General features: G+C 40.0%; 1 protein-coding gene across 4 annotated transcripts in view; it reads left to right on the top strand.

Moving 5' to 3' along the window:
• The window catches only part of SLC36A4 (solute carrier family 36 member 4), a 123,521-nt gene that overhangs the window by 34,137 nt on the left and 64,981 nt on the right, over nt 1-24,403 (top strand). For all 4 annotated transcript variants that reach the window (XM_075417302.1, XM_075417310.1, XM_075417323.1 and 1 more), the window contains 2 exons: nt 16,127-16,296; nt 24,221-24,390. In XM_075417302.1, coding sequence (XP_075273417.1) covers nt 16,127-16,296; nt 24,221-24,390 — 340 coding nt within the window. The remainder of the gene's footprint in view (nt 1-16,126; nt 16,297-24,220; nt 24,391-24,403) is intronic.

Here is a 24,403-nt window from a genome sequence, read left to right as displayed (position 1 = left end):
AGAGCTGAATAGCAAAAGCTTTAACTCCTGTTACCCTACAAAAGCATGTTTTCACTCACAGGATATGTGGATCTAGTGACTGTGCATCTCTTTTTCTCAAACTATTATCCATTGTTTGTCAAGCTGTGAACTGACTGATGCAGAGGTTTAGCTGCCATGTGGCTGAGTGTAGCTGGACAGCTTTCCTTTTGTCCTCTGGAAGCTCCGTCACACGAAATCGGCTGTTTGTCTGGGATTGTTTGATGCCTACAGTTCTTGGGCAAAAACCCGTGCTCAGGGAACCAGACGGATTGGGCTGTACTAAGCTGGTTTCCCTTAAATTGTGTGGGACAGGCTGCACTTCCTGCAGGTGGGTAAATGCAAGTCCTGTGAGCAGGTCTGATACATAACCCAGTTGTATTGCGTTTGTTGCTCACGTACTGCAGAGCACTCAGATGTGCATTTGTAGCCAGGAAATCCCAAATGAGAGGCCTGTGAGCCTCGGGAAAGTGTGGGAGGCTTGCCATTTGGAAGTGCTAGTTTATTGAATTATAGGTAGGGAATTGATTTATGTTAATTATTCTCTGGCATATTATATCCCACATTGGACAGCTCCGTAAATTTACATAAGCAGTAGTAATGTTGACTTCCGATGTAAACTGCCCAGAGGGTTGTGCTTGACTTAATCCCTAGTTGTTACTAGTGGCATCTTTAAGAAGTCCAGACTTTTGTTCCTTCTTTTATTCAAGAGCCTGTAAATGTAGGCTGCAGTCAGATTGTACCTTTAAAACATAAAAATACTGCTTGATATTATTGGATCTTAGCATTGTAAAGTTCTTGCATGTATTTCTGTATTGGCTGTCTCATTTTCTTACTTGATCGTATTTTACTTACTCTTCAAAGCAAATTCTGAGTCCATTTTTGCTTTTTTCACTTTGTTACTGGTGTTTACAAACTAATTAAATGTTCATATTCATTATGGTTTGATATGCTTCATATGTGTGTCTGTTACACACGATCATTTAAATAACGTGGCTACCTTTAAAAGTTAAAATTAATGTAAAAGTGAAAATCTAGAGCTTAGTGTTTCTTCCTTATATGCAGAATGGTACTAATATGTCTCTGCTTCTCAGGGATATTTTGAGCATGCAGAATGTTTGCCATGCCTTCTTACACTGTAGTTGGATGTGCCATAGAGAAGATTTGAAGAAAAAAAATTATTTTATGGATTTGCATAAGCAGAACTGAACAAAGTTGTTGAAGCATGAAATAAAAAAGATGGGTGAAGCAAAGTGACAGACATTTTCATTTTACATACTTAATATTTAATACAGTTCTTGGTGATTGATTTAATTGATAACTAGTTATTACAGCTCAGTAAATTACCATCATAGACTGAACTGTGATTTATCTGTGTATGTGTTTGTGACCTCTTGCCAATGTGAAGTGAAACAGGTTAGTTTAAAATCCTTTCACTGAGATGTAAGCTAATGTAATGGATTTTTTTCCATCTGAAGGTTCCAAAAAGCTTCTTATATAATGATTTTTTCTTTTTTTTTTTTTAGTTTAGCACTTGTCATCACTTAGTGAAGAACTACAGTCATACTTTAATTCTGTTAAAATTATTGAGACTAATTAGAGGAATCTGAAGTCCTGTTCGCTATGGGGAATATGATTCAGGGAGGTGCAGTGATTCAGCAGGTTCCTAGTGGGATTTTCTTCTTGATCCTGAGAGAGCATATTTCTGTTTTAGATGGTGAGTATAGGAACATGAGTTTTGCTTAAAATCTGTCATTAGTTAAGGACTGATTAGCTGTCTCTGCAGCAGCATGGAAGTAATTTGGAGTATTGTTACTTCGGCTATAGTTGATACCTAGATAAATAGACTTAAAGAACCTTAATTTTACTGAATTGTGTCTGCTGTAGCTCAAAGGAGAAAGAGAATCCTGTTTATAATTGAAATATAGAATCTCAAATGAACATAGTCAGTGCCTAGAAATGAGCACTTGTGTAATACTGAGAGCTAGTTAAACATTTCATCAGCCGGTGTTATATGATAATTTTGAGATATTTTCATTAAACCTAAAATTATTAATATGATGAATTGATGGTATGAATGTGATGAAATAAGCTGTTCATATCTGTCTGCAAGCTCAGTCTAAACTCTTATTTGATGGCAGATTTGAAGAATTTTGTCGTTTTGCTAACTCCAGGTGAGTTGTTCATTTGTTGCTACAAGTACTACAGCAGAAGTAAGGTTGGTGCCATCAAAGGGCTGATCAATGCTAATGCATGCTAAACTCTGAGCGATACATGTAACGGGATTAACAAGTGCTGCAGTCTGTTGCTTATACTCTTCATTTCTTTGCTCGCTGTTTGAGTTGTCTGTAGAAAAGAGGTCACTGCTGATGGATAGAAGGTACCTGCTGCGAATTGTGAATGCCTTGGCAGCCAGGTGGTAGTGATCGCTGTGTGCTGACGGGAGGAGCTGGCAGCAGGGGTACCCAGTGATCCCTTAATAGTGAGTTAACAAACAGGAACTGAGGGCTTAGTACTGTCAATCTGGTGGTTATCATTCATGGTGTTGAGAGTCAGACTGGGAATTTCAACACTTATAAGTCAAGATTTGAAGATCATCAGGGTGACCTTGTGGAGATTGTATTGAGTAGTGGCATCGATACCGTTTATGAAACAGTGGAAGCAACAGAAATGCGGTACTCAAGTGGATACAACAGATCATTTTAGATATTTGGTTTTGTTTTAATCTTTAAAGTGAAGATTTCTGTTCAGAGGGCAATGTGTTGATTAGGAGCTAGAGAAACTATATTCAGCCCTCTATGGACTTTTTAGAGTACAGGGTTCTGCTAGGGATGCGAGATTCTGCAGCTGCTTCTTCCCCTCTGTGCTTTAGCTTCTCTCTGGCTGTGGGTGCCCTGTGCCAGATGATGCTGCCTGGCAAATCACAGGGCTGGTGTTCAGGCCACACAGAAGAGAGAATAGTACCAACACGACTGCTTGAATACAGGAGCTGCAGGTGATATGATGGAGTGAGTGTGTCTTTCACAGAATGTGTAACATGATTTTGTAAGAACTGTGTTCGAGAGCCTCTTTCATGTTCCAAAGGTGAATAGGTCTGTTTTTATAAGGAATGTGAGATTTTTGTTATTGAATTAAAAAGTAACTTCAGACTCTGCTCCTGAGTGTGCCCAAAACGTAGTTAAAACTCTTGAATGTACTTTTCAGAAGAGTGTAAACCCAAACCCTTCAGGCTTGAATATGTCTGTAGCATTACCATGTGCAGGTAATAGCTTTGCATAATGTTATGCTTATATAATAGCAATTACACTTAATGAATATTTTGTGGTGACAGTCTGGTTGACTTTCTCTCTTGAGGTATAAAAACCATATCCAAATGTGGAAGTGTTATTTTAATATAAGCTTCAGGGGGAAGGAGGATGACATAGATTCATAATGTTTTAAAGTTAAGTACAGTTTGTGCAATTGAGTTTATTTTTTTTTCCCTGTTGAGTGCTGCAGACTGATTAGTCTAGCAAAGACAAAATGTTACTGTCCAACATTAATTTCAGGTTTGGAAAATAAGTCTTCTGATATTTTAGCCTATTACTTGAAGATGTCTATTCAAACTGCTTTTGAACTTGGATAGGACAGCTTTGCAGTAGAAGGTAGAATGGTATTTGTATACCAAAAGGCAGGCTCTGGAATCACATTAGGCAGCAGCTAATCAATTAAGGGAGATGTAAAAAAGAGAAAACTAAGTGGATTATGATTATTTATGTTATTTGGAATTTGAAAGTGATGCAGATGAGCTTGTTAGGCCTGTGGCTTTGAGATAAAAGCCTCTCATTGTCAAGAATTCTTTTGCCAAATTAGTATTATACTTCAAAACAGTTAATGAAACCCAATAGCACTCTTCTGTTGTCTTTAAGACCAGATTGGATTTGTCAGAAACTGCCATTTAGGAGGTAACGTGACATCATCTAAATCTGCTCAGGGCATCCGTAGTGATGCTGTGAATAGCCGGAGTTGAAGACTCAGTAGTCAGAGGGCTATTAAGCAGGTATTCTTTATTACGGTGCCGGGCACACGGGGGATCTCTCCTCCAAATGTGTGCCCCAAACACCATGTCGTTTCAGGTTAAATACAACCACAATATACATATTCATTATATTTCCGAGAAATGTTTAGCATATTCATGACTTTTCTGAGAACTAATTATGTTAATGTCTTTCATGCATGTCTGTTAGTGTCCTCGAGTGGTCTTTGGGAGTCTTCAGGTGAAGGCTTGTACTCCTCATCACTGTGTCCACTGGTGGACCTTTGTTTCTATGCAAACTCAGTTCTAAGATCAGGTGTACCGTGTCCTTCCAGGTTCTTTTGCTCTGGTCTCGTTGCCCTCTTGGTGCCTCTTTATCTCTGTAGCTTGGTGCGTCTGCCCTCCCAAGGCCGAGCTGTCCGAATAACATTATTTAGGAGTCTCTCTATCTTAGAGCTTGTTTGTTCTCTGCAAACCAGCAAGTCAAGCTTGTCTAAGTAGTGTTATTTAGGAGCCTCTTTATCTTAGAGCTTTCCTGTCATCTCAAAACAGCAAGGATCTACTTTAGTTTAGTTGGTTTACCCTGGAGAACTATTTGTTTGTGCATATTCTAACTTTAATACTTACTGTATTTATGACAAGTCTTACTAGCACAAACAGAAGACTCCTGAGTGTAACTTTCTTTCAGGCAGCACCCCATACCTGGTGCATGCAACACTGAGATGTTTCTTTTTCCTTAGCAAACCTAAGATAGATGTGCATTTACACAGATAGGAGAATAAAGGCGTATAAGTTTACTCCTTGCTCACCTGAAGCATTTCTTAATCTTTACGTGATTCGGTGGCTTTGGAGAAATGGGAAAAGAGACAGAGTGACAGGATTCTGAGCTGCCGTGTGTTCTGCTTTGCCAGCTTGTGGCAGGGGGGTTTTGGGGTCTGATGCACATGGCTTCGGTGAGGCACAAAAGCTAATTCTTCTGTTTAGATGTGACACTGTCTTAGACGGATAAATTGTCTGTCTGAAGTATATGTGCAGTAGAGACAAGAGTGAGACCCATACTTCTTACATTATTTGTATGTATAATTGAGCAGCATAGTTAAGTAATTTCAGGTAGACATATTTTATGCAGTTTATTTTGCTTTTTTGGTGTCAGATTTTTTTGTTCCCCATGTCCCATCTTCCTGTAATCCTTCGAAGGTGCTGCTATTTTGCACTTACTTTCAATGGTCTCAGGTAAGACTTCTTCCTCCTTTCCAATATGTTCTGAGTGAGTAGGTATCTGCAGTGTATGCAGTTGTCGAAGTAATATTTAAATACGAGTCTTCATTGTACGACAAACCTTTTGAATATAGCTGTGAAGATGCAAAAAATGTTAGTAAGTTTTCCTGCAGAGAACAGGTAACAAGAATAAATGCTTGCATCCTTAGTTCAGATTATCATTTCTTTTGTTTAATTGGCAGTGTCTTAACTTTACCATCTGTAACCGTTTTTTTCCCCACTCTCTGAACAGCCTTTGCATTGATGAAGGTAGCATTGCAGTGGGTGTTCGTGTGTGTGTATGTGGTGGGCTGACCCTGGCCAGACACCAGGTGCCCCCCAAGGCCTCTCCATCATCCCCTTCCTCAGCTGGACAGGGGAGGGAAAATCTAACGAAAGGCTTGTGGGTTGAGATAAGGACAGGGAGAGATCACTCAACAGTTACCATCACGGGCAAAACAGATTTGACTCGGGCAATTAATTTAATTGATTACCAATCAAATCAGAGTAGGGTAACGAGAAATAAAAACTAAATCCTAAAACACCTTCCACCCACTCTTCTTCTTCCTGGGCTCAACTTCACTCCCGATTTCTCCACCTCATCCCCCAAGCGGCACAGGGGGATGGGGAGTGGGGGTTGCGGTCAGTTCATCACACGTTGTCTCTGCCACTCCTTCCTCCTCAGGGGTAGGACTCCTCATGCTCTGCCCCTGCTCCAGCGTGGGGTCCCTCCCACGGGAGAAAGTCCTCTGCAAACGTCTCCAACATGGGTCCCGTCCATGGGGTGCAGTTTTTCATGAGCTGCTCCAGCATGGGTCGCTTCCACAGGGCACAGTCCTTCAGGAACAGGCTGCTCCAGCGCTTGTCCCCCATGGGGTCACAAGGCCTGCCAGCAAACCTGCTCTGGCATGGGCTCCTTTCTCCACAGGGCCACAGGTCCTGGCGGGAGCCTGCTCCAGCGTGGGCTCTCCACAGGGTCACAGCTTCTTGCGGGCATCCGCCTGCTCCGGTATGGGGTCCTCCCCAGGCTGCAGGTGGAGATCTGCTCCACCATGGACCTCCATGGGCTGCAGGGGCACAGCCTTCCTCACCATGGTCTGCTCCACGGGCTGCAGGGGAACCTCTGCTCCGGCACTTGGAGCACCTCTTCCCGTTCCTTCTTCATTGACCTTGGTGTCTACAGAGTTGTTTCTCTCACATTCTCACTGATATTTCACGCTGCAGTTCCACAGGAGCTTTTTCTCCCTTTTTAACCATGTTATTCCAGAGGCATCACTACCATTGGTGATGGGCTTGGCTTTGCCCAGTGGCGGGTCCATCTTGGAGCCAGCTGGCATTGGCTGTATCAGACATAATCCAGCAGCTTCTTACAGAAGTCATCCCTGCAGCCCCCCCCACTACCAAAACCTTGCCATGCAAATCCAATAGAATTTATAAGAGTAAATAAGATTGAAGTTCTAGTTTCTCTTAAATATTTTGCCAATGTGTTTATTTTGTAAATTAAATCTACTGCAAGTCATAGAATAATTTGCATTTATAGGATCAAGCATGATGGAGACAACAGTTTAAAAAAAAACAACTGATTTTATTGTATGACTCAAAATACTAGGTGTTGATAGACCTATGATTTTGTCAAAGGACTTTCAAGAAGATTACTGAGTTTAAATGTTCACTGAAGAATAGTGTTCCTAAACAAAAAAATTTTTGTGAATACATGTTCTCCCGCGTTTGAAAGAGCTGTAATCATCCACGGTTGAACACTTCTGCAAATGTCAGTGTGGCTCCCTAATAAACATTGTGGCTTAAAAATCAGATTGATTTGTCAAGAGCAGCAGAAAAAAAAATCCTAAAGGAAATGGGAGAGGTGGAAAGGAAAAATGTTGTAATGGCGAAGGCATTGAAATAAGAAGATTGTAGTAGGAAGTGCTATGTTGTGTATTCTTTATCTTGCCTTTGTCGTGCAGTCTTCAACTTGTCTTGTACTCGAGCTGTCTGAGTGCTTCACAGAAAAAGCGATGAGTAGTGCAGCTGTCAAGGTGCTGTGCTCTCATGTCAAATACAAGTGTATGAAACTTTCTGTTCTGAGAAAAGCCAATACAACCGTCAATGTCTTCCCTCTCTTCTATTTTGGATGGATTGTTTTTTTTGGAATAGGATTGTTATTTGTTTTTATGACCGTCATGTTAAAGTGTGAGATGGGAATTGCAAAACCTTTCTATTGCTCAGCTTTCTATATTGGGATCCTGTCAGTTTTTAACTATCTCAAGCCAGGAGCATGGCTGTTTTCAATGTTCCTTATCCCAGGGTAGACAAATTTCTGTATTCAGTATTGTAAGACTTTATAAGATCCTTAATGCTGTTTCTTTCCTGTGATACTCATGAATCCTGGACAGAAAACATTGTAATTTATTTTTTCACTTCTGCAGTCATGCGGTTTGCTCAGTCCCATGTGGGACCTTGCAATCATAGAATCATAGAAAGTTTTGGGTCGGAAGGGACCCCTAGAGATCATCTAGTCCAACCCCTCCACAGCGAGCAGGGACACCGCTAACTCGATCAGGTTGCTCAGAGCCCTGTCCAACCTGGTCTTGAATGTTTCCAGGGATGGGGCGTCCACTACCTCTCTGGGCAACCCATTCCAGTGTTTCACCACCCTCATTGTAAAGAATTTCTTCCTTATATCCAGCCTAAACCTACCCTGTTTTAGTTTAAAACCATTACCCCTCGTCCTGTCACTGCTGTCTCTACTAAAAAGATTGTCCCCATCTTTCCTATAGGCTCCCTTTAAGTCCTGAAATGCTGCAATCAGGTCTCCCCGCAGCCTTCTCTTCTCCAGGCTGAACAAGCCCAACTCTCTCAGCCTGTCCTCATAGGAGAGGTGCTCCAGCCCTCGGATCATTTTTGTAGCCCTCCTTTGGACCCGCTCCAACAGTTCCATGTCCTTCTTGTGCTGAGGGCTCCAGAGCTGAACGCAGTATACTTTGTCCTGTGTCACTTTAGAAGCAAAAGCAACATATGGGTGGAAGAGTATTTTGGAGAAAAGTCAAAAGACCTTTTGGGAAGACTTTTTTCTTTTTGTAATTTAAATCATTTGCATTGAAACAGATTAAAGTTAATAAACTGTTTGGCTCCTGCCTACAAAGAAGCAGATATGGATAAGTGAGAGCTTTGTGATTGTTATCACTTAGTGTAAGGTGATTTAAATTTGATGTGTGTTTGATCCTTGCCTGGCATAAAGGTTGAAGTGTCGTTGCATCTTTGGGAAAAGTAATTTGTAACTCATGAACCAGAAAGAGTCCAGAAATACTTGGGCATGTACTATACCTTTATGTGTTACTGCAGTGAAATGTACTCTCCAGCAACACTTGTTGTGTTTCTAACTCATATTGTCTTTTATCACTTATTTTCTAGAAATGTTGGGAGTAGCGTAAGTTATAGACGATATGTTAGAATATAGTACTGGTCAACCTGTAGGCTACAGTTCCAAATGCAGTGGGGCAGAGGGGGGAAGTAAAACTGAAGAGTGTGGCTGGAACTGTCTGATTAATTAGGAACATAATTTTCTCTTGGCGTATAACACTTCCGTGACAGGTCAAATATTTTAAAATGTTAGTGTCAGAACTGCGATGCTGCTTTTTACTTTTCAGTTTGCATGGTAGGGAAGTATTTTAGATTTCATTCACGAATAAAGTCAGATAAGACATGATAACACACAAACTTTCATAGCTTCTGTTAAATTTCAGAGCAAGCTAAAGATTAAATAAATGTCAGAATGGAGTGATAAATAAGCTCTTAAGCATAAAAAAGTAAAAAGGAAAAAAGAACCTCTGGAGAAAACGCCAGGTTCAGATGGCAAGGCAAGTAGGATTTATATAATTCCTTCAAGCATCAAAGCCATCAGAATTGGGCAATAGATGGGTTTTTCTTGTGGATATGAGTAATTCATTTTCCTGGTGAAACAGGTAGGAATGTGAGAAGATTGGTTTTTGGAGTGATTGGAATTGCTCAGCAAATTTCAGAAGGTAGTCTTCTGTAATGAGAACTTGGCTTCGGGATTTATTTATTTTGTATAAAAATTTTGCGATAAAAATTGATGTACAGTCACTATTTGGCTTGCATCTCTCCTTGGGTAATAGTAGCCACCCTTTCATCTGCTGTCACGAGGAATCTGTTAAGGAAAATTAGATTGTTTATTGACTTGTTGCAAAGTAGTGATGTTCTGTACCTTCCTCAAGAGAGTGACCTTTAAAAATGTATCTGAAAGAGATGGAATAAAACCTTGTTGCTCAAAATATTGCAGAAGACTTTCTCTGTAGAGAAAGAGGAAATGGGCAAGGACAGGCAAGCAAAACATAGCAAAGTAATAGACATATGTTATGGTCATTGTTTTACTTGGAAAAACCATGCTGTTTCAGCTGCCAGTTGCCCAATACGCTGTAGGGTTGTAGATCCGCCTGTCAGTGAATAAATGAGTTCATTGGTACCATCTGCAGACAAGAGGGAATGGGCCAGGCCTGGCCTGTGTTGCTTTACTGAGGATTCAGCCTTCTGTCTGTGGGTGTTAGGTAGCAGAATTTGTGTTTACATACCTCAAATACCTTCGACATCAGCTTCCTCAGCTTTTTTGCTTTGAATACACAGAGCTTTATTTTGTTGCAGAAGGACGTGATTATTGATAGATTTTTTTTTTCCTGATTAAATATTGATAAATATATTTAGTTTAGTTTTCCAAAATCCTTGAGTTATCTGTACCTTAAACTAATCAAAACATCTGTATAGCTGTCTCTTCTACCTGAAATCCTTCTTTTAAAAGCGTAAGGGGTGGAGGATTGCTTCATTCTTGCTATTTTAGTGGCATTTCCTGAAAAAGGGAAAGATGACTATATGTATTTAAACATTAAGCATGTCTGCTACTAAGTTACCCACTACAAGATTGATTTTTAGTGGCCATGACAATTAAATCAGTTTATCTGATAATCTACAGGCTGAATGCCTGCTGTAGGTGACCCTGCTTCAGCAGGAGGGTTGGACTAGATGACCCACAGAGGTCCCTTCCAAACCCTACCATTCTGTGATTCTGTGATTCTCTTGTGGTGTGGGTTTTTTTTTTTTCATCCAGGAATATAAAACATACAGTAGAGATTTCTGATTAGAATTAGCAGCTTAGTTGTAGGAAGATGAAGTGTAGCAGGATGTTCAAGGCAAGGAAGAGGAGACCGTGGTATTGCTGGGGGATGTTTATTCCTGCTGCATGCAGCTTGAAATGAAAGGGAAGGTACTTTGCGTGATGGATGGTGGTAGGGTAGCCAGGTCGTTTCAACGGTTTGATTATGCTGCTTTGCCAGTAAATTATGGGTACTTTTCAGTTTATTTGATGGATGAAAGGAAGATGGATTATGCTTGCTTTGTAAATTAGGAAACCAAAGATTGGTAGTTACTAAAGAAAGCGAGTATTAAGTTTCAAGGAGATAGTCGTAGCGGCATGTGCCAGTGTCTCAAAAACATGTAGGAAGATCTCTGTGAAGCAGGTGACAGAGAAAAACATGGAGAATTTGTTCAGTAGAGGAGGGAGAAAAATGATGGAAAATGAGAAATTATGAAAAGGATCAGTTTTGTTTAAAAGATCTCATTTCATAGGTGTTTAGGACTATGATGGGGGACTAGCATGAACTGGAGGAGAAAGAGCCTGAAGGAAGGAGAGTATGGGAATTGGAAGCAGGAGAGACCCACTAAAAAAAAAAATCTTCGAAACTCTGAAACTTATCCCATGGATCTCATGGTTCTCATGCCTCCAGCATTCTGCCCCAAGTGACCTTACTTAGGAGAGAAGACTATTCCCCAGTGTTTTCCCTGACCCTGTCTGTATGTTGTGCAGTGGTTGTGTATGTGGTGATAGGTTATAGGTCTGAAGAGTGTGGGGGGTGTTGGACTAGATTAATGACACTGCCTGTTGTAGCAGAAATGGTTGTTTGAACAAGCACAGAGCGACATTGAAGCCTTAGGGCGAGATACTGAATTGATGCACCATCTCTTTTGAGAGCAGATATTATGATGTGAGTATCAGACAGAGAGAGAGAATCAGAGGCATGGTTTTCTTCTTTCAAAGCTATGCAATCATCTAGGTAGAGTGCTAGCATTTTAAGACAATAATTGAAAAAAATTGAGTGAAATTAATTTCTGGCTCCAGAAAAAAGGACATGAAAGCATGTTCAGCACCAGCGTTCCAAAAAGGAAGGAATAAAACCAGAACTAAAAAGCATTTGTGAAAAGAACCTTATCTCTTTTGCATTCTGTTAAAATGTTAGGTTTTCTGAAGTCATTGCAATTGGGAGTATAGGGGGACTGGAAAGAAATTTAGAATGAAGATCTGTCCAGTAGCTGCCCAACAGTGACACAGTGTCAGAACAAGCACTGGCTCATGCCGTACCTGCCGTCAGCCTCTGTCTCACTATGAACACTTCACGGATGTTTCAGATCCTGGTGGATTTTAACAGCTTAGGGAGCAGGGAGTTTGTGTAATGTAGGTGTAACTGGTTGTTACTTGGCTTCGTGTTAATCCTGCGAGGTATAGAACTTTTCAACTTGTCTGGAACAGACGATACGGGATACTGTATAAAACTTGGCTCAAGTTCTTTGCATAATTTCTTTGGGGATCAGTTCTGCCAAGGGAAGCATCTCCTGCAGTGACAACAACTGGCTTGAAATGCCTGCTTCTGCCCAAAGAGAGCACCTGAACCTGGGAAGGTTAAATGTAATTTCTTATAGCTGCAAAAATAAACGCTGACTAAAAGCATGGAAAACTGTGTTGGTTGGTAACTCAGCAGCATTCCCCACTTCAATCAATAGAGCCGCTTGTTAGCTTGGAGTGTGCTGCATTCTTCGAGGTCTAGGTGTGCTAATGTGTCTTTGGCTAATGATACTATTGTCCTGTATTTCTTTTTGTGTATCTTTTCCTTAAATTCAGTATAAATGAAGGTTGTAGTGTTAAAATGAGGTTGATGATGCAGGAACACACGTTTAGAAGTAGCATGTTTTATTTTGACCTACTCATTTGTGTGCATGGTGACATCATTGAGTTTAATGAGTAAACTTGATTTAATGGATAGTTAAAAAGCAGAAGTTAGTATGCTTAAGAGAAGTTTTCTGTAATCTTTTAAAATTGCTTTTTAATTTTTTTAATTAGGTCTTTGTTTTCTTGAAGAAACGTGGGACTTCAGACTGACTGGGTTTAAATGCAAAAGATAAAAAATTAGAGTACAAGTAGAAATTTAAAAAAAAAATATTTGAATGCTTCTTCTGGAATCAAGCACGTTGAACATAGTATGTGTCACTAGTCCTTTGTTTTCCTTTATGAGCTAAGTTTCAGACAGACAACTGTATGACAATCACGTCTGCCTGTGAAAAGAAGTTTGTTTAAATGTGAAAGGATTAAAAAACAAATAAAAAAATATAAACAGCTGTTAAGAATAGAATAGAACAATAGTTGTAGGTTGCCTGTGGGGAATTGTAAATGGTACCTGCTCTTTATTCTATTGATTTCACATTACTTCAATTCACATATTGATGTCTAGATTGAATTTGTCATAATAATAGCTGTGAGAAATGAGAGCATCTTGCTGGAGGTAACAATAGGCATGCACAGAACCACAGAAGAATTAAGTTGGAAGAAAGCTCTGGGGGTGGTCAAGCCCATACTACTGTTCAAAAAAGGGTTTGCCTTCACTTGGATCAGTTTCTTCAGGACCCTATCTAGCTGAGCTATGGAAGTATCTGAGAATGGAGGCTCTATGATCTCTCTTGGTAGCCTGTCCCAGCAATGAGCTGTTCTCTTTATAAAAAAGAAGAGGCTGGACCTGAGTCCCTGCACTGCTCAGCAGGAGATCTGCTGTGCTGTCTTTTGGTTCCGGACTGCAGCTCGCTCACCTGAATGCTGCCGGGTGCTGCGTGCTCCTTCCCCCTGCGCTGCTCTCTGGACAGGGAGTGGAAGCCGTTCTGCATTTGATATAAAGCGTTGTGTGGGTGTAAATTGTCATTACTAATAATAGTCATTTATTAAAATCTGGTGCCGTCATCTAAACATATATTTTCTTTTAACATCTTTCAGAATGGCCATAGTTGCTGTTTGTCATACATATGTAATGTTTTCCTATTTCAGTTGAAGTTGTAGCCAAGAAGTAGGAAGTTTCTTAGTCTTCTGCATTTTTATGAATAACATGGAGGGCTTTTTTTTGTGTCTGAAAGAAGGCATCGTAATGATCAGTCCCATGGTCTTTGACTTGAGCTCCCTCTGACTGTGAAACCACAGGAATTTTTTTCCCTCCATTAGTAGTCTCCCACGGATTGCTTTTGCTCTCCTTCAGAGGGGCAGGCAGTCTCAAGTATCCCTTTCCTGCCAGGGGTCGTGGTGGAAAAACACGAGATTATTTTCATGGCTGGCATGTATGTCCGAGTTCATTGCCCTCCTCCTGCCAGGAATGTACGAGATAAATGCGAGAGACTCTAGAACTCACATCTCTGGACCAGTTATTAAGAGACTCCTGATGTCTGTAAGCTGGGCAAGTAACAATTTATGCTTGTTAAGGTTCCCAGAAGCTGTAGAACTTATGTAGATAATATATTCCATTTATAATCACCAGAGAATTAACAGATACATGCTGAATGAGCATTTTTGTTACTGGTCCAGGCCCAAATGCTATCTGGTTGTAGGAAGTCAAGAATAGGAAAACTCAGATGAAGGGAAAAATTGCCTGTAATTTGCATCCTTCGGAGGTATGTTAAAACAATCTAATTGCAACTGAGGATGAAGGATTCGGAAGTGCCATCTGTCCTACCTTGCAGTTTTTGATGTGAAATACAGAAAGATGACTTGATAGGTACTGTACAGGCAAAGAAGCTTAATTCATTTAGAGTAATGAACATATTTTTTGTGTGTGACAGTAAAGAAATACTTTTAGCCACATGTCTCCTTTTATATTTTTCCTGCTGCTCAATACTGTCATTTAAAAGTTGATTTAAGTTTTGAAACTCTTCCTGGTTTAAATTTTGCCTTATCCCCCAGATTAAGTTACAGTGCAAGCTGAGATTGCTTTCTGGAGGAAAAACATCAACAGTGGAGGCTCTGAATTATATAAAGAAGACCCTCAGTTAAGATGTATAACATATTTTAATTGAAGATGAACGAAAATTTGGAAATGCCTCCAAATGTGCATCTTTTTAGAGTTCTTGTTCCCAAGTATAAAATGACTTCTTCAGGATCTTTAGTGTAGGAGAAATACAACAATGTGGGATGGATTGGCAGTGGTCACACTCAGAGATATGTCGGGATGTGAATAGCAGTGGGTGACCAGGAGGAAAGGAATGTTTGCCTTATAGAAAATAATACGGCAGCAATTCAAATATACCAATTTGTTTGTTAATTAGTGGATGAAATCTGCTTTTTTCATAACTAACATTGGTTAAATTGAAAACAGTAAATAGTCATTTAAAAAGCAATTTTGTGTGACGGACAGTAGATTTTACAGGGCAGCCCTTTTGCACTGGGACTGTTTTGTCTGTATTAGATTTGACATGTGTTAAACAGATGACAGACTTGTTTAATTACAGTGACATGCTGCTAATCAAATAAAACCTGCATGTCTACGGAAAGATAGGCTGAACTACAGTCTTCATTCCACTGACTATACTGACTAGCTCTTTGTTACCTATCTTCATTACAGGTGCTTAGACATTTTGTTTATATGTAGGCATACAACATTTGGAGTTTTAATCTTTTAGTATATTCCATATGGAGTATCTGAGATGAGTGTACAGTTCTTCTGAAAGGCTTGGAGAAAGTAGGCTTGTCTAGAAGCATTCATATACCTTCAGTAAGTACCTTAATGAAGGCATTAAAGGTTCTGCTATGCTGATGAAATTCAAAATGGGAAGAGCAGCATGGGGACTTGTTCCTTGGATTTCTTGCCTTGCGTGAAAATTTTGTCGGTGGGTGAAAACTTAAGTTGGAACTTACTAAGTATTTATTTTTTTTTTTCTGTGGACTGTATAGTACATGTAAAAGGCAATCTCTCCAGCAAACGGCATGCAGTAATGGTTGTAATGCCTGTATCTTAACTCTGAAGTGATGGCAAGCCCGGCAAGCTTGCTTGGCTGTAGTTCAGGCTCGAAGCACCTACACTACCTTTTGGAAAAGTGGTGCTTAGTGTGCCTGGCCCTATCTGTCAGCAAAATGAAAAAGAGTGTGGGTATGCATTCTGATAGTCATGGATTCAAGCTTCCCTCTGCTTGGGGAGAGCTGAGGCTGACTGCTGAGCATGAGCTTGTGTGTCAGCCACGTGCATGGTAGGTTTGCCGATGATGGAGACTAACAATGCAGACATGTGTAGTAAAAACAGGAGAATTACCCTTGGATTCTGAACAATTCTGTTACAAAAAAGAGTGTGTTATTCACATTGCCTGTGTATTTTCATCTGGGCACTGTAAGTTTCTCCTGTCAGTTTTTCTAACCTATAAATATTGCTTTGTATTTCCACACAGATGCTCTTTTCCAACCAAGATAGGTGCTTTTGAGTAAATGAACAGTTCTATTGGGTGCATCAAACATTGTCATCTTCCAGGCTGTAAAACATTGTTGTAAAGTAATCTTATTGATTAATAAAATCACCTAAATTTTGGAAAATGGCTTTGAAAACATTGTGATCTTCCAGGCTGTAAAACATTGTTGTAATCTTATTGATCAATAAAATCACCTAAATTTTGGAAAATGGCTTTGAAAGCGGGGGAGAAAAGTAGTTTTACTGTGAGGGCATAAAATGTAATCGATTCTCCCTCTATTTCCAGGTACTCCCATTGGAAAACAGAATGAAGGACACCACGCGTTTCCCACAGGCGCTGAACATTGGCATGGGAATAGTCATGACCTTGTATATCTCACTGGCCTCTCTAGGGTATCTGCGCTTTGGGGATGAAATCAAAGGCAGCATAACTTTAAACCTGCCACAAGATGTATGGTAAGTGCATAATGTGACTTAAACCCAGTAATCTAGAAGGCAAAAACGTTGCAGAGGTTGTTCCATGCCTCCGTGCTGTCATACTTGTAACTGATAGGTGCTCAAACTCTTTTAAAAAAGTATACAGTATATACTATCTCTGTGCCTTCAACAGTTGAGCTATGGTCCTGGCCGGGAATTCCTTGCATATGGAAACAGATCAATGATCTTTGTAGTAAACTATTCCATCTCTAACAGGAGCTAATTCCAGGTGTATTGAAAGTGGGAATATGCGGTTTGCAACAAACTATATTGCAGTTCTCGAACCAACTGGTTTTACCTTTGGTATGCTGGTAATACAGTGGCCTTTTTTAGTGGAATCACAGAGTTTAGCAGGTAAGCAACTGGAATAGAAGACATCAAAGCTGAAAAGATTTGTACTTCAGATGCAAGTCCGTGGATAATGCATAATAATGGCTTCCTGTCAGAAAAGTGAAGCTTGTGCTTGCCAATGTCTCAGGGATGTTATAATTTTTATTTAGCTTTTGTTTTAATGCTATGAGAGCTCCACATGTCATGTGCTGCAGAAACACAGAAGACTGTTTGAGCTGGTGCATTGTTAGTTCTGTATCTGTCTATGCATGGATATATATTGTAACTACTAATTTAAATATAACTTAATTTTTTTAGTACCTTTATGTCTGATGGACCTAAAATTAGGTATATCTGCAGTACACAAGTGTAAAAGCTGAGAAGTATTTTAATGTTTTCATTCTGTTCAAGTAATGTCTTACATGTTATATGCTTACAGCTGCTTGTTGTTCAGTGTCTGTTGTGGCAGCATATTGAAGTATTGAAATCTGAAATTATGTGAAACAAAAACTGCGTTGCTGAACTGAATGCTGACTCCTTTTTTTCCTCTTTGAAAAAGAGTAAAACACATTTAAAGAGTGTTCTTAATTTTCAAGTGTTGCTTTTTCACCCTCTTTTTTCCATTTTCATTCCTTGAAGTCAGTGTGAGGTATGCATTTTTAATATTCTTCAGGAATTTTGTTTAATTGCCTGACTGCTTCCAATGATAAATACATGAAATGATACCAAAATACATCTTGAAGGACAAATTTTTTTTTTGTTGCTAGAATTTTTTTGTACTGCTGTTACAGAAACTGAGATTTGCGATTACAGAAACTGAGATGTGGGCCTCCTTATTTTGCCTGTTTCATGGGGTGTTGCCTTATCTTTTCCTGTCGTTCTGGTTTTTTGAGGCGTATTGCTCATGATATATTTTTAATTGTGGCTTTTCATTGGACATACATATACATTAAAAAAATAGAAGTCTTCAAACATTACTTTATCCATTCTGTCTGTATGATGCATCTGAAAGGGAAAATATTTCTGTTTGTAGTATTACATGGTATTGCTCATTGTGGATATGATTAGTGAAAAGTTGGTTTTAAATGGTAGAGCATAGATAAACCCAGATCTAAGAGAAGTGCTCTTAGAAGAGGAGGAGGGAGAGGAATGTGGAATATAAGGTAAAGTTGCTCACTGACTCTGTTGCTTGTTGTTGTGCTCATGCAAGCAACAGGATGAACTTTATTCTGCTTTATTCTGCAACCCTGCTGTCTAACAGCGCTGTTGAAATAAGAGTTTTCAAATAGCTCTTGGCTACAGTGCAGATGTGGTGATAAGATCATACTTATCCTGATGGCTTTACAGACCCTAATGCAAATAAAGATAAAAGATATGGAAACTGGTGCTCTGTAAGGCAGAGAATTGGCATTATAGGTTTAATATCCTCAGAGCTACTCAGGGCACATACGTGGAAATAACAAGTGTCATCTGTTTTCTTCTTACTCTGGATACTACCCCAGAGCACCAAACAAAGTTAGAAGCAGCAGCTCATTGGTACACCCATGGGTTATGATGTGCGATGCTATTGCTGAGCAGTACTGCGGGTCTGCCTGATACAGTACGGGCGAGCAAATGAGTGCAAGTAACTGTGCTAGCAAAACAAATTTCCAGTGAACGATATGACAATATTTTGTTACTCAGTCCTCACATAAAAAGCCAGTAAGTGGCTGGACTGAACTAGAGAAACGCGAGGAGCGGATGACTTTTTATAAGAAAGCGGTCATGCGAAAGAGCCTGGAATGTAGCCAAGCACTGAGACTTGGCTTAGGTGTTTAATTTCAGCTGGACAATCCCGGTCTTAAAAATAGGCCTTTCCTGATAAAGAAGATGAAATTTCTACTACTTTGAGTTTTATTTGATGTACTTGCAGATGAATTGACCAGAAGGCTTACACAGGCCCTAGACCAGTTAAGTCCTTAAGTTTAATTTACATGGAGGACGGCTCATATTCTTAAAAATATTCTGCTAGCTTGGAGCTTTTGCTGAAGACACTTGTTGCAGCTCTAGTTTAGATTGTGTTCTGGAGTACGAGTTGTCAGTCAGCATAATATATTAATGAGAACATGTTGAAATTTGACTTTATGAAAAGAGAGCAGTTTTCAGCTTGTTTTTGCTGAGCTTTAGCAACAGCTTCTTTCTGGAATCAAAGAATTGTATTTTATTGCATTAAATATTTTTTTTTTCAACATGCAGTTATGTTTACCTTTTTGGAATATCTTAGTAATAGTTTTTCATATCCTCAGAAGTATGCAGCGTACCTAGTGACACAAAGGTTTTTACTCAGTTCGTTGCTGACTGAAAAGAGGACACACAGGTACAGAGTGTAGTTTACCTACTACTAGGTGCCTCCTGACCTACACCAAGGAGTGACACCGTTTGCCTGAAATAGCTCATATTTACAGTCAAAAAGTGCATAATGATTGTCACATGACCATCAGTTCAAACCAAGTCCTGTGACATCTGTAAATATAGATTATGAGAAAATGTACTGGGTTTGCATGGCAAGCTTTTGGTAGGAGGGGGCTACAGGGATGGCTGCTGTGAGCAGCTGCTGGAAGCTTCCCCCATGTCCGACAGAGCCAATGCTAGCCGGCTCCAAGATGGACCTGCTGCTAGCCAAGGCCGAGCCCATCGGCGACGGTGGTAGCGCCTCTGGGATAACAGTTAGGAAGAGGGGAAAAAACTGCTGCAGAACAGCATCTGGAGAGAGGAGTGAGAATGTATGTGAGAGAAACAACTCTGCAGACCCCAAGGTCAGTGAAAAAGGAGTGAGAGGAGGTGCTCCAGGCACCAGAGCAGAGGTTCCCCTGCAGCCCATGGGGCAGGCTGTGCCCCTGCAGACCATGGAGATCCATGGTGGAGCAGATCTCCACCTGCAGCCCATGGAAGGGACCCTGCGCTGGAGCAGGGGGATGCCTGAAGGAGGCTGTGACCCTGTGGGGAGCCTGTGCTGGAACAGGCTTCTGGCGGGACATGTGGACCCAAGGGGAGAGGAGCCCATGCTGGAGCAGGTTTGCAGACAGGTCTTGTGACCCCGCAGGGGACTCACACTGGAGCAGCCTGTTCCTGAAGGACTGCACCCTGTGGAAGGGACCCACGCTGGAGAAGTTTGTAGAGAACTGTCTCCCATGGGAGGGAACCCATGCTGGAGCTGGGCCAGAGTGTGAGGAGTCCTCCCCCTGAGGAGGAAGGAGCAGCAGAGACAACGTGTGATGAACTGACCGCAACCCCCATTCCCTGTCCCCCTGCCCTGCTCAGGGGGGGAGTAGGGAGAGAAATCATGAGTGAAGTTCAGCCTGGGAAGAAGGGAGGGATGGGGGGAAGGTAGTTTTAAGATTTAGTTTTTATTTTCTCTTTACCCTACTCTGATTTGATTGGTAATCAATTAAATTGATTTCCCCAAGTTGAGTCTATTTTGCTTATGACAGTAGTTGATAACTGGCGATCTCTCCCTGTCCTTACCTTGACCCTGAACCTTTTGCTATATTTCCTCTCCCCTGTCCAGCTGAGGAGGGGAATGATAGAGCAGCTTTGGTGGGTATGTGGCGTCCAGCCTGGTCAACCTGCCACTGAAATCCTGCTTTAGTACTTGTAGTGTCCTTGGTTGGGGTCTCGTAGAATCATAGAATGGTTTGGGTTGGAGAGGACCTTTAAAGATCAGGTATTCCAAACCCCTCTGCCATGGACAGTGACATCTTTCACTAGATCAGGTTGCTCAAAACCCTGTCCAACCTGACTTTGAACACTTCCAGTGATGGGGCATCCACAGCTTCTATGGACAACCTATTCCAGTGTCTCTCCACCCTTATTGTAAAAAATTTCTTCTTTCTCCTTGGCTGGCATCTCATCTTCTTGAGGCTGAAGGTTCTTTCCACCATCTGTTCTTCATGAAGATATAAGTGACTGTGTAACAGTTGCCTTATTGTGAATCCTAAAGGTTAACTAGCATACAAATATTGTAGCATGTTAAAGTTCAACACGACTTTGCACAGTACAAGTGGAAGCTTAATGTAATTAATACGCTATTGGGTGTAGCTGTATTGATATGCAGATTTTATTATACTAGTTTCTAATTTTTTTCTCTTAAAACGGGTACAACAAAATCTAAAATGTAGAATTGAAAAGAGGCAGAGTTTTGTTAACTTCTTTTAGCCCATATGAATGATTTAGAATTTTTTTAAGCAGTAGCTTAAGGAGCTGTCTTCATCTGAATGGAATATAATATTAAATTACTAGTAAAATCACCTGCATTAGATAAAAATGGCTTCCTAATTTGAAAAGTTTGAATCCTTGTAAATCTAGAACAATCGTGTAATGGAGATGCATACTTTGAACTACTGTGTATTTAAAAGTTTGAAGCTTGTTTTTTAATGTCTTGTAAAAATTATTTGTGTAAAGGTTTGGGGTGGTCTGAAGCCTGGGGATTACAGGGTAATTGTGGGTAGCTGGTCAGTTGTGGTTTTTGTTAACTGGCTAAAATCCATCTAAGCTAATCCATCTTTATTCTAAGTAATAAGGATAGTGATGCAAAGCTGATAGAAAAGTGACTCTATTTTTTCCTCTAAATTCCTGAAAGCTGCTCAACAATCAAAAAGAAGTGTATCTCAAAAGCAGTGGCTTCTAAACTGGCCACACCATTGTGTCACCATGTAAAGTGATGGAATAGTTTTTCTGTCCCTCTGAATATGCCATTGGGGCTTTCTTAAATTGGGTACAGTGGTGGTCAAACCTTTGATACAAATAATTTAAGACATGTTAGTCAAAAAATATTTTAATAAAAGGGTATTTTATTTTTTCTACATATTTACGCTTTTAATTCCCTCTGTATATTTTTTTCAGCTAATAAAAAAGCCAATTTTTTTGTTAGCAGTCTTTTAGTATTATCAAAAATTGAAAACTTAATGAACTGGCTTACAGTTACGACATGAGAAGCACGTAAGTCCAGGCTGAAAAGGCTATTCAAGTTCATCAGCTCCATTCCTCTCCTCAGATCTGCTCCTGTGTACCAAAACCGTTCCTGACTGCATGTTCAACACTTCCTTCAAAATGTTGAAGGAAGGAGGGTAGAGGGATCCGGTTGAGGTGGGAAAGAGCTGAGCTGTATGGATGCAAATTTTGTCATGTTGTGCCGTTTGGCCGTGCAACGAGGGGTCAGAAGCCGTCCTGGCCGGATTTTATTTACTAATCACGTAACTAATTTAGTACGCTTGGAGTGACCCCTGCCAGGCTTAAAGAGATACAGAGACAAGGGTCCAGTTTGTTCTTTCCCTACTCTGGCCGCTGTTTTTTCTTACTGTTGCAAGTTGCCTTTGCTTTCTGGTTGTAGTTGAACCTCTTGTTGAGGACTGAAGCAAAAAAAAGGTATTCAGTGCTTGGGTCTGCTTGGCATCATCTGCTGTTGTCACAGATTGTTTATGAGGAATATTTCCTCTCTCATTTGCGAACACACAACACCCCATGGCGAATGAACCAAAACCTTACCGAAAAGCTTTGTATTGTTAGTTGCATTCTTAGAAAGAAACTCGTACCAAGAGACTCGTAACTTGTATCAGTTGGCTGTAAGGAAACCTATGCAGATGCTTGTAGTTTATGCAGCATGGGTTAAAAATGCATCTACATTTAAAACTGTTGGTGGCATGGATAATTCTTTGTCATGTGTTTATTCAGCCACAAGTAACAGTGGTAAGACTCTCCAAACTTCATGATTTTTAGATGATTTACTCCAGTTTTTTTTGAGAATTTGGTAGATGTTCTCCAACTAATTTCTCTGAGACCTTCTCGTGGAGTAGATCTGCAGACATTTTGTTTACAGAAAGCTGGAGATGTAGGAGAATGTTCAGAGAGATCACGAAGGAAAAAATAATGCTAGAACCATATAGCAACGGATTTCACTATATTAAGTGAAATAACAGCATGAGCGTGATATCTAAAAAAACTTTGACTATCTTGGGGCGGGGGGAAGGTATTTGTTATCTTAAATTTGGCAAGACAGTGCCAGTATGTGGGTTATTTTCCAACATGTGTAAGGATGCAAGATGCACGAGTCCATGCAAAATTGTACTGAAGTTAGGCTACCAACCCATTCAGGCATTTTTAAAAGAAAGATTTCCTTATTTTATACCTGAGCCTCACCGCTGCTTTTATTATATTTCTTGCTGAGATGTAGTTTATATGAGGGCAGATGTGAGCTTCTTTCCTTGTGTGTGTGTTTTTTGTTTTTTTTGTCTTCACATTTGGTATGACTTTTTTTTCTGATAAGTGCTGATAATCTTTTCCTTTACTCACGAGACAGGGTTTTCTGGTTCTGCACAGATCTGAAAAAAAAGTACATAAAGATTAAAGTGGAATGATCTGAAGTCAGTTAATATTTTTGGAGTAGTAAAGAGTATTTTGAATCAATTTAGGCAGAAAGAGGTTAAGTGTAGCCGAGTTTTTTATTGTTATAAAGAAACTGTCCACTGTGTTGCATTTTCTGAACGTTTTTGTACTTTGGTGGCATGCAGGGTTAAGTAACAGTAGAATGGAAAGAGATTAATGAGAATGGAAATTCTTCCCTCTTAAAATGTAGCTTGTGCCTTTTAGCGGTCTGTGCAGAGATAATTTTACCTTTTGTGTAACTGAATTCTTGGAGTGGTGCAGGACAGCAGCTTGTCTTTGTCTGGCACAGAATTTAAAACCATCCTAAAGTAACTTCTCAGCAAAATATACAGTCACTTAATTAAAAAAAAAAAAAAAATTCCTAAAATGTTTGTCTAGTTACAACTCTAGTCCTGTGTGTAAGGAGAGGTACTCCTGCATCAGAATGAACTCGGCTCTACACGTGCATACATTCTTTTTCCAATTTCTTTTTCATAGTAATGCATCCTGCCAGTCCACCACTGGCATAAGGTTGGCACAATTTGGAGCTGTTGAACTTGGTACTCCTTTGTGTTGCTATAAACCTGATGAAATACTGTGACATGGTACTGTAATTTAATGGCGTTCTGTACCTAGCGGTTTTGAAGGGGAGAGTGTGGACAACAAGTGTATTTGGTTGGGGATATTTTCTAGCCTTAGAAGGTACTCCTTCCAATTTTAGTAAATAAAATTTTCTGAGATGCTCTCTTCCCAGTGTGAAAAATCTTTTTAGGAACCCTTTGTGAATATGCAGAGATCTGGAAGATGTTGGCATTGATCTTTAAAATGTCCAGTGTTTGCTGCCACTGTGAAAGGTTTAGCAATGTACAGATTATATTTGATGTGAATTTGGAATTTTCTTATCTCAGATAACTGCGTGCTGTTTAACCTGTGCTTCTTTAAGCTTATTTATTTATGATTGCATGATACTGATTTTTTTTTTGGTCTGTATTTTGGTAGTATGTTTCTGCAATTTCAGAGGCATTTATAACTTGCAAGCAGGTAATGTTATCTTCTTGTTTACTGGGGTGAAGAAATACATTTTTTTGTATATAGAGCCTTAGTGCCATTAGCAAATAATTTTTTTAATGAAGAGTTTCTAATTTACATGAATATGTGTAAATGTTTTCAACAGGTTGTATCAGTCTGTAAAAATTCTGTACTCCTTTGGGATTTTTGTGACCTATTCGATTCAGTACTACGTGCCTGCGGAGATTCTCATTCCAGCTGTCACCTCCAAAGTGGAGCAGAGGTGGAAGTTACTCAGTGAGCTTGTGGCGAGAGCACTATTAGTCTGCTCAACATGTAAGTATGTGCA

The sequence above is a fragment of the Opisthocomus hoazin genome, chromosome 1, assembly GCF_030867145.1.
Source record: "Opisthocomus hoazin isolate bOpiHoa1 chromosome 1, bOpiHoa1.hap1, whole genome shotgun sequence".
Lineage (NCBI taxonomy): Eukaryota > Metazoa > Chordata > Aves > Opisthocomiformes > Opisthocomidae > Opisthocomus > Opisthocomus hoazin.
This window is presented reverse-complemented; position numbering and strand designations above follow the sequence as displayed.